Consider the following 10,807-nt stretch of genomic DNA (forward strand, 5'->3'; position numbering starts at 1 on the left):
TCACCACTGAGAGCTGGCACCACGCATCTGTAAGCGGAGCTGAGGCTGAGCCCAGCAGCAGGAGGAGCTCCTCACCACCTGGGGATGAGCTTATTATCACCACAGCATGGAATCCACGAAGGACTGACCCTGATTCAGGTCTCCTTCTGGTCTGCAGATGGCCCAACCCCAGGGCTTGGCTCAGACCCGTCTCCAGCTTGCTGGATGCCCTCAGCAGTGCCAGCAGGGCTCGGTGGTGGTGGTGGGATACCTTGGTGGTGCAAGGAACACAGGGTGCAGACACAAAAGCAGCTTCTGCAGGGAGGGAAGGTTGAGCCCCATCTTTCAACATCTCCCTCTGGCTCTCTGGTTCCCTTCGGCCCCAAGCAGGAGCTGCAGAAGGTCCCCAGCAGCAGGGAGTGCCCCAGGCTTGGTGTTGAGTGATGGGGAGAGCAGTGGAGGGGCAGCTGCTGGCAGGTGGGTTTGGGCTGGTTCCCTTTCAAGTGAACTCAGTGCTGGTGGAAGGGATCAGATCGGGGCTGAAGCACAGAGCTGCTGCTGGTGGCATCTGTTTGGTGGTGGGATGGAGATGGGTGGCAGCTCCCATCCTGGCCAGGGTGGTCGTGCTCTTGGAGGCAGCCCTTGAAGGCATGGAGAAATGAATGGTGATTCCAAACCACCTTCTTTTGCTCAGCCAAGTCCCAGAGGAGACCTTTCCCTCGCTGCAGTTGGGCAGAAGCGAGTGGGCTGGGCTGCCTCCGACAGCTCCTTCCCCTGCCAGAAGGTTTCTGAAGCTTCCCACACCTTCCCTTCCTCTTGCAGACAGAAAAAATATGATGCCACCTCCTCTGGAAGATCGCTTTGCTTCTCCCAGCTGCTGCCAAGCCCAGAGAGAAGCCGCTGCCACCCGCGGGACTTCACAGCACCCCAGGACCCTATGGCCATGTCAGAGGAGAAAAGTGCTGAGGAGATATAAAGAAAGAGAGAGAAGAAGGTCTGGCTGCTGGGGGACTTGTGCACAGCTGTGAGGTTGACTCTTGTTGACCTGGTAAGACACTGGAACAGGTTTGGCCAGGGAGGTCATGGATGCCCCCTCCCTGGAGGTGTTCGGAGTCAGCTCGGATGAGGCCTGGAGCAACCTGCTCTAGTGGAAGGTGTCCCTACCCATGGCAGGGAGGGCTGGAACTAGATGGTCTTGAAGGTCCCTTCCAATCCAAACCATTCTGTGAATCTGTGACCTGCCTCTTTCTCTCACTGGGAAGAACCACGCCATGGGGGCAACAGCAGCTCCTAAAACCCTCTGAGAACAGAGCTCTGAGGACCCTCTAAGCCACCCTTCTCCACTGGGGAGGGCACCAGCGACTCTCTCTGCCTCTCCTGGTCCCTCACCCACGTGTGCAAAACCACCATTCCCTACCAGCTCGGTGCCAGCTGCCCTGGTCACCCTGCCACCCTGGTGTTCCCAGAGCTTAGAGGACCCCGGCGGGGATGAGGCGGGTGAAGGGGGGGCGGTGGCGGGGAGTGGGCGAGCGCTGCAGAGCAGAGGGAGCTGAAGGAGAGGGATGGAGAGGGGGAGGAAGAGGAGGAAAGCCGCCTTCTCCTCCCTGGCAGGGTCATACCGGCTTGTCCAGCGTCTTGGGGAAAGGCGTGCTGCCGGAGGAGGAGATCTTCCTGCAGACCGTGTTGGTGTGGCTCTGGCAGCGGCAGCCGGGGCGCTTGAGCCCGTCATAACCCCGCTGGCACAGTTTGAGGCAGCCCAAGGTAGGAAAGTAGCAGCAGAGGCAGGGCATGAGGAGGGAGAGGAAGCTCATGGCAGCCCAGCGGGCGCAGCAGGAGCCCGGCCCGCAGGAGCAGGGGTCGTCGGCGCAGGTGTCCTCGTCGTCGGTGGAGCAGTGGTAGAAGAGGCCCTTGACGCAGCACAGGCACGTCCCGTAGTCGAGCAGGCTCTCGGGGGAGCAGAGGCAGCGCTGGTTGCAGAGCCAGCAGGAGGGCAGGCTGCGGGCGGCCGTGCAGCGGGCGCACTTGCAGCGCCCGCACTCCTCGCACAGCAGGAGGTGGTGGCCGCCCTGCAGGGAGGGCTTCTCCGGGACCCCTTTCAGCGGCGACTCCTCGGCTTTCGGCTCCCCCGCCCGCGGTTGCGTCCGGATGAGGGAATGGCCGGAGTGGGAAGGGGTGAGGCTGCTGAGGAGCCGTTGGTCGGAGGTGGTGGTGCTTTGGGAGACCGAGCTGGCCGTGCTGGAATGGCTCATGTGTTGTCGCAAAGGTGGCATCTGGTGGCTGAGGTGCAGGTCCTGGAAGGTGGAAGACGCCAGGCGGTCCTGGGACCACTCCTGTTTGGGAGGCGGCTGGGCCAGGGAAGGGTTGGAGCGGGTCTGCTGGCAGCAGCCGGCCGGGCGCTCCACGTAGTTGTTGCTGGCACGGATGGAGCGGATCTGGTCGATGGACAGGACCTGCTGGAAGTCCTCCGAGGGGGGCTCCATCGTCTCGTCACAGCTGAGCTCAGCCGCGCTGGAAGAGAGCTGCATCGCCAGGAGCCAGGGCAGCCCGCGGCCTCAGGGAACATCTACAAATCCTAAAGGATGGGGCGGGGGGTGGGGGTGGGAGGGACAGAGAAAAGGTTAGAATGGATACAGCCACACCGACTAGGAAGCAAAGACTGGCTGAAGAGCTCCTCGTGAAGTGGTTTCCCTCAGCCAGGCTGAAAGAACCTGAGGAAGCCGAGGGAAGGAGGCTGAGACATTGGAACAGGTTGCCCAGGGAGGCTGTGGATGCTCCCTTCTGGAGGTGTTCAAGGCCAGGCTGGATGAGGCTTTGAGCAACCTGGGCTGGTGGAAGGTGTCCCTGCCCATGGCAGAGGGCTTGGAACTAGATGATCTTTAAGGTTCCTTCCAACACAAACCATTCTATGATCTGTGAATGAACTTCTGAGCCTGAGGAGACATAGTCTAAAGGAAAGGGCTGTGAGACCCATCCCTGAAAGCAGGTAGGCACAGCATCTCCCTCTGCTTTTGAGCTTTTTGTGGATTTTCCACCCCTTGCACCATTGGATGGACTCCCAATGTCCTCCCTGTCCCTGGAGCAAGCCCCATCTTGCTTCTTGCACAGCAGCTGCCATGCTGATAGATGATGTGTTGAGGAAACACTGCTTCCTGGGTGTGCTGCATCCAGAGGTAAGGTCAGGGCCATCTGAGGTGTCAGGGAGGTGACCAGGTCACATCTTGAATCCTAGGGTCAGTGCTGGGCCCCTCAGTCCAAGAAGGACATTGAGGGACTGGAGCAGGTCCAGAGAAGGGAAACAAAGCTGGGGAAGGGTCTGGAGAACAGGGCTGGCGAGGAGCAGATGAGAGATCTGGGGTTGTTCAGCCTGGAGAAAAGGAGGCTGAGGGGAGACCTTCTGGCTCTCTACAGCTCCCTGCAAGGAGGTTAGAGCCAGGTGGGGTTGGTCTCTTGTCCCAAGGAACAAGTGACAGGACAAAAGGAAACAGCCTCAAGTAACCCCAGGGAAGGTTTAGGTTGGACATAAGGCTGCCCAGAGAGGCTGTGGAGTCTCCTTCTCTGGGGAGCTTCCAACCCCAGCTGACCATTGTGATCCTGGGCAAGCTGCTGTGGCTGCCCCTGCTTGAGCAGAGGGGTTGGACAGGATAATCTCCAGAGGTCCCTTCCAACCCCCACCATGCTGGGATTCTTAGGAGGGAGAGGGAAAGAAGCTTCCCACTCCTGCTGCCTGCCGCAGGGAGCTGCCCAGGAGCTCCACAGGATGGAATTTGTGCCATGAACTCATCCCATGACAGCCTCCAGTGAAAAGCTTCCCACAGCACCCAAGTTCCACCTCAGATCCCTGCCTGCCCAGGACAAAGCCATCCTCTCCCCTGGCAGCCCCAAGCAGCCATCCCCCAGTGGCAGAGGGGCTGTCAGGGTGCCCGGGGCCGCAGGGAGGCTCCGTTCCCATCGGAAGCTCCTCACCAACGCTGCCGGCGGCCGGCGGCGGCCAAAGCTTTCAAGTAGGTGAAGGGCCACAGGTAGAATCTGCTCATGCAGCAGAGAGAGGCCGAGGGGAGATTGATTTTCATGAGCTGGGCTGACCTTGAGGAGCAGGAGAAAGCAAAGGCAACTCACTTTGACTGCTCAAGGAAGATCCGGTGGCTCCCATCCCCCTCCCCGGAAGGCAAAGGGCAGCTGAGCTGCTTGGGTTGGGGATTTTCTGGCCCATGGAGCACACACTCAGGGCCATCTCAAGTGAGGGGTTCACTCCACTCTCTGGGGAGATGCAGACTGTCAATGAGTCACTGTCCTGGGCCACCCTCCATTGATTAGGGTGCCAGGGAATGATAGGACTAGGGGCAGTGGGGAAAAAATGGAAGTGGGTAGGTTCAGATTGGATGTTAGGAAGAAGTTCTTCCCCATGAGGGTGGTGAGAGACTGGCACAGGTTGCCCAGGGAGGTGGTGGAAGCCTCATCCCTGGAGGTTTTTAAAGCCAGGCTGGATGTGGCTGTGAGCAACCTGCTGTAGTGTGAGGTGTCCCTGCCCATGGCAGGGGGTTGGAACTGGCTGAGCCTTGAGGTCCCTTCCAACCCTGACAATTCCATGATTTGGACCACCATGAGACCCCAGGGGGAGTTAGGAGGGCAAGGCTGAGCCAGGGAAGGCTTTGTGAGCACACTGCTGGCATGAGAATGGACCATGGTGGCAAACAGCCCCATGCCCTCCTCAGCTGGGAAGGGGTCTCACAACGGTGACCTGAAGCCTGCCCACCTGCATCCCCAAAGCACTAAGAGACATCTCAGCCTGCTGTGAGGACCATGCAGAGGGGAGCAGAGGCAGCTTTGGTGGGTTCCCACATCCCTCATGACCCAGGTTCCATCTTGTAGGATTGTTGAGGAGATGAGGCTGATTTGCACATCACCTTTGGGTGTCCATCCCCTCTAACCTGTGCACTGGGATTTGCCATTAGGACTTGACCAACAAGACTCCCATGGGGCTTGAACCAAGGTGTGACTCAAAGGGGACAGGCTGGGGCAGAGGATGGTCTCACCATCATGGAGCCATGGAACTGAGGAGCTCAAGAGCAACCAAAGGGCAGACCAGCTCAGCTACACCCAGTCCTCCCTGCAAGCCCTGGATGGAGCTCAGGAGACATGAGAAGCCCCATGCACCATGCTTAGGCAGGAGGAGATGGAGATGACAGGGGACACAGAGGAGGAAGCTGAACCCTGGGGACAGCAGAGAGGGGAGCTGGCAATAGGGCAGCCAAGATCTGGGTCCAGAGCTTGGACACAGCATCCTGGGCAAGAATGGTTCTGGGAGGACTCCCAGCACTGAAATGGGGTCTGAATGCTCCTGGACCAGAATCCACAGGAGCAGGGGTCCCCAGGCTCCTCTGGGGCCCAAGAGGACATGAGCCAGAGGGATCTGTGGGTCCCCATCTGTGGGATGGGGAGAAGAGGGACAGAATGACCACAGCTAGGATCACAGTCCTGCCACCCCCCTCCTGGAGGAGCCCAGTTCTCACCACTCTCTCCCAGCCCTTCCTGCTCCAACCCAGTCCTGGCTGCACAACCACTCCCATCCTGGGGGTGCAGCCAGTCCATGTCCTAGGGCTACAACCAGTCCATATCCCAGCCCCCACTGGTCCCAGCACCCCTGAGCCACACTGCTGGACCCCTCCCTACCTACCTGTCCAGCAGAGGCAGGGAGAGTGGCAGGGGACCAGGGCAGCACATCCCCAGCCTCCTTCTCCTCCTCCTCACCCACCTTGCCAGCCCTGCAAACTGGGAGAGCTTTATGGCCACCAGCAGCCTCAGACCCATAAACTGGTGTGATAATGGGGCCAGAGGAGGGGTGGTAAAGGCCAATGATTTACAGGCTGGAGGGGGCTGCAGTGGGGGGCCCAGGTGGGACAAAAGGGGCTTTTTCCCTCCAGAGGGGCTCCCCTGGCCCCATCTCAGCTGCTGTGGGGCGGTGAGAGGATGCTGGCCCCTCCAGAGCTCCATGTGACATGGCCCACGAGTGAATCTGGATCCAGCCCCCAGCCTCACTCTCACACAGCCCACGCAGCGCCGGGTGTGCAGCCCACTCATGTGCTCCACTGTGCACACAGCCCACCCGGGACTGACCCACACCTGCCCCCAGCCCCCCCGTGCACACCACCTGTGTCCAGGACCTCAGTCCCTTCCACACAGACATCCCACTCGTGTCCAGGATCCCCATCTGCTCAGCAAAGACCCCATGCATGTCTAGGACCCCCATCCCCTCCACACAGACACCCCACCCGTGTCCAGGACACCCACTCCCCTCAGCACACAATCCACCCGTGTCCAGGACCCCCATAGCGTTGCCATGCACGCCCAAGGCATGTCTGAGACCCCCAGCCCCACATCCCCCAGCATCACAACCCATGCAGATCCACGGACCCCCCCCACCTCCTCAGCACAGACCCCACACATTTCCAGGACCCCCATCCCCAAGCAGCACAGCATCACCCCACACTCACATCCTGTGCAGATCCACGGTCCCCTGTCCCCTTGCCATAGACCCCTGACTCGTGCCCAGCACCCCAGTCTCCTCAGCAGGCACCCCACGTGTGCCCAGGACCCCAAGCCTGCAGCACATCCCCCACACGTGTCCTGGACCCACTCCCCCACCTAGCCCAGCAGATCCACCTCCCGTGTAGACCTATGGACCCCAATCCCCTCGGCACCCACCCCACCCACGGCCGGGCCCCCCACCCCCTCAACACGGACACCCAGGAGCCCCTCTCCCCACGTACCCCAGCATCACTCACATCCCGTGCAGACCCACGGAGCCCCATCCCCTCGGCACACACCCAACGCACGTCCGGGACCCCGAGCTCCTCGGCACACCCCCCACACGTGTTCAGGACCCACATTTCCACGTACCCCAGCAGATCCACATCCCGTGCAGATCCACGGACTCCCAGCCCCTCGGCACAGATCCCTCCCATCCGTGTCCAGGACCCCCGTCCCCACGTACCCCCGCGTCACTCCACACTCCCAGCCTGTGCACATCCAGGGACCCCCGTCACCCCAACACAGACACCCCCCCACGCGTGTCTACTATTCCCATTCCCTCAGCACTCCCCCCCCTCCCCGCCGCCCCCGCGCATGGCCAGGACCCCCCCTTCCAACCTCCCCCATCCCCACTTCGCATTCGCTCCCCGTGCAGCTCTCCTCACCCCCATCCCCTCATCACCCCCCACCCTCTCCGTGCCCAGCCCCACGCGTGTCCCCATCCCGCAGCCTCCCCGGGCGGACTCACCCCTCCTCCTCCTCCTCCTCCTCCGCTCCATCCGCCCCCGGAGCGCGGAGCCCAGGGTTGGTGTAGGGGTGGGTGGGTTTCGCTTTAGGAAGGACCGAGGGGGGTGGGCATGGAGCCGGGACCCCACCCGTGTCCCCCACCCCGGCTCCTCCGTAATGTCCCGGGTGGGTTTCCCACCAGTTGGAGGTGGCGGTGGATGCAAACCGGTGGTGGTCGCTGGTGGCGCGTGGGGGCCGGGGGGCTGGGGTGGGGGGGGGGTTGGTGGCTGCCCGCTCGCATCGCTCCCCCCCCGGCTTCTGCTGCTCCCCTTCCCGGAGCTGCGGCTCTTAACGCGCGGCCCCAGTGGCGTCATCCACTGGAAATGGAATCGGCCCATTAGTGGTCCCCACAGAGCCACTGGGCATCCGCTCCCCAGATAATGACCACACCAGCACCGCCGGCGGCAGCCAGCAGCCACCATTGCAATCGCTCCAGCGCCTGCCCAAGGCTTCTGCCGCTCTGCCCCGCACCCGGAGGCAGAGCGCAGCCGGGAGACCCCAGCACCCACCAGGACATCGAGCCAACTGGGGACGGCGCACGGCGGGCTCTGGGATAGCCCACCCTGGAGCCTCATCACCCCCTCACCACCACACCACCCCCCCCCCGCACCCCCCAGACCGTCAAACGCACAGGGGACAGCACACCCCGGACCCACACTGCCCATCAGCCCATCAAACCCACTGGGGACAGCACACCCCGGACCCACACTGCCCATCAGCCCATCAAACCCACTGGGGGCAGCACACCTTGGACCCCCACTGCCCATCAGCCCATCAAACCCACTGGGGGCAGCACACCCTGGACCCACACTGCCCACCAGCCCATCAAACCCACTGGGAGCAGCACACCCTGGACCCACACTGCCCATCAGCCCATCAAACCCACTGGGAGCAGCACACCCTGGACCCACACTGCCCACCAGCCCATCAAACCCACTGGGAGCAGCACACCCTGGACCCACACTGCCCACCAGCCCATCAAACCCACTGGGAGCAGCACACCCTGGACCCACACTGCCCACCAGCCCATCAAACCCACTGGGGGCAGCACACCCTGGACCCACACTGCCCACCAGCCCATCAGACCCACTGGGAGCAGCACACCTTGGACCCACACTGCCCACCAGCCCATCAAACCCACTGGGGGCAGCACACCTTGGACCCACACTGCCCACCAGCCCATCAAACCCACTGGGGGCAGCACATCCTGGACCCCCACTGCCCATCAGCCCATCAAACCCACTGGGAGCAGCACACCCTGGACCCACACTGCCCACCAGTCCATCAAACCCACTGGGAGCAGCACACCCTGGACCCACACTGCCCATCAGCCCATCAAACCCACTGGGGGCAGCACACCTTGGACCCCCACTGCCCACCAGCCCATCAAACCCACTGGGGGCAGCACATCCTGGACCCCCACTGCCCATCAGCCCATCAAACCCACTGGGGGCAGCACACCCTGGACCCACACTGCCCACCAGCCCATCAAACCCACTGGGGACAGCATGCTGCTACTAGGGCAGTCCCTCCTGGAGCCCACATCACCCCCAAACCCATGCTGGCCCCTGGACAGCCCACTCTGGAGTCACCCCAGCCCATCAGACCCATTGGGGACATCACACTGCTGGCTCTGGGACAGCCCAGCCTGGAACCCCATCACCCCCCAGCCCATCAGACCCACAGGGGACATCACTCTGCTGGCCCTGGAACAGTCTACCCTGGAATCTCATCACCCCCAGCCCGTGAAACACCCTGAGGACAGTCAACTGTCAGCCACTGGAAGAGTCCATTCTGGACTCCCACCACCCCTACAGCCCACCAAACCCCCTGGAGACATCATGCTGCTGGCCCTGAGACAGCCCATCCTGGACCTCCATCACCTCCCAGGCCATCAAACCCACTGGGACACCTCCACTGCTGGTCCCAGCCATGGGGTCCATCAGGATCATCCAAGGTTGGTGGCAAAGGTTGGGATCAGCTCCATCCACCACCATGGGCAGCACAAATGGCTCCCCTGGAAGCAGACCAACAAGGGAGACCACCTTGGCTCCACCTGCAGATCACTCTGAGATGCTGTGACCTCCCTTCTCACACACCTGTCCAGCTCACACCTTCCTGGGCATCTCAGCAGGCACCATGTCAGCCTAGATGTTGTCCATCCCAAAGAGTCTGACACCTGAATGAGCTCCTGAGGGTGGAGAGGCTGGAAAGGAGCTTTGCTGGTCCAAGATCCACAGACTCAGTCCACACCATCCCCACAGAACCAACAACAAAATCAACTTCCAGGTCCAAACAGGACCTGGACCTTCTGGCCCAGGCTTTGCCCCTCAGTCAATGTGCAAGCAGCTTCTTGGGATGCTTCCTTGAAAGCAGCAACCACTGCTCAGGAGCACCAAGGGTCCTTGTGACACCCCTTGGCTCCATTGCTAAACGAATTGGGCCTGGGCTGAACTCCCAAAGACACAAAGCTTCTCCTTGGTGACACCCAACAGGGCCCCATCAGACCTCCCACCCTCACTTTGTCCCTCTCAACCTCTCCAGGTTGCTCACCCATTCTTTCTGGGTCAGTAAACATCACCACCTCAGGGAGGGCTGAGAACCTGTCTCCAGGATGTGCAGCCGAAGCCATCAAGCCCTCAAGCATCCCAGAAGCTGCTCCTCAGGGTGGACAACACAGGATTTGGGGATGTGTCAGAGGGTTGAGGAGGAGAGCAGGAAGAGAAGGTGACAAACCAAATCTGCTGCTGCTTGCTCTACCAGATGGGTATAAACCTCAGCAGCTCCCTCCCCATGGAAGCACTGGTGTGCCCCTCCAGCAGGGACCAGTGACTACTCTCCCCACATAGTTCCCAGTGGTTCTCCAAGCCCAGTTTTGGATATTTCTGGGCTGAGCATTCCTCCATCTCCATGAGATCCCACCAAAGAAGTTTCTCCAGGAGGAGACTCTCCAAGAGGATCCAGCAACCCTCAGCCTCAGGACGCTTAAGGCTGCATCTCCTTGGGTCCCCTCAGTCCCTCCTCTCCTCCCCACTGCTACCAGCTCCAGCTTTAAAGGTGCAGAGAAGATCACAGGTGCCCAACGCCCAGCCCCCAGCAGCCAGCTGCTTCCAAAAGCGTGTGGTGGATATTCATCCCTTTCTCCTGGCCCCAAATCCATCATTCCCACCTGGAAGTGGTGGTGATCCAGGCTTCCCAGCCCAGCATCCTGCACTGCGCTCGGCCAGCGCCGCTTTATCCCTCGCCCGCTGCTGAGGGAGGGCCAAACAGTCATGGACGTGGAGAACCAGACAAGTGGGAGGGGGGGGAAAGCAGCCTCCTGGGGAGTTAGTGACCACAGCAGCTCCAAGGAGGAGGAGGAAGAGGAGGAGGAGGAAGAGGAGGAGGAGAAAGAGGAGGAGGAGAAAGAGGAGGAGAAGTGAGGAGCCCCAAGGCGTGTGGAAAGCAGCGAAGTTGAGAGTTGCTCAAGCTGCCCCAGGGGAAGTTTAGGCTGGAGGTGAGGAGAAAGTTCTTC

At 61.3% G+C, this 10,807-nt stretch overlaps 1 protein-coding gene across 3 annotated transcripts; it reads right to left on the reverse strand.

The window, feature by feature from the left end:
• Window positions 1–965: 965 nt before the first annotated feature.
• On the reverse strand, window positions 966–10,484 carry SPRY3 (sprouty RTK signaling antagonist 3). Of its 3 annotated transcripts, none has more exons than XM_054169649.1 (2): window positions 10,463–10,484; window positions 966–2,551 (listed from the first exon to the last, which is right to left on the reverse strand). In XM_054169649.1, exon 2 carries the CDS (start codon window positions 2,502–2,504, stop codon window positions 1,593–1,595), a length of 912 nt encoding a protein of 303 aa, XP_054025624.1. In that variant the 5' UTR covers window positions 2,505–2,551; window positions 10,463–10,484; the 3' UTR covers window positions 966–1,592. The 3 variants fall into 3 exon arrangements, with proteins under 3 accessions (XP_054025624.1, XP_054025622.1, XP_054025623.1); XM_054169647.1 differs by lacking the exon at window positions 10,463–10,484 and adding an exon at window positions 7,256–7,483; XM_054169648.1 differs by lacking the exon at window positions 10,463–10,484 and adding an exon at window positions 6,877–6,947.
• Window positions 10,485–10,807: the final 323 nt, after the last annotated feature.

The sequence above is a fragment of the Dryobates pubescens genome, chromosome 18, assembly GCF_014839835.1.
Source record: "Dryobates pubescens isolate bDryPub1 chromosome 18, bDryPub1.pri, whole genome shotgun sequence".
Lineage (NCBI taxonomy): Eukaryota > Metazoa > Chordata > Aves > Piciformes > Picidae > Dryobates > Dryobates pubescens.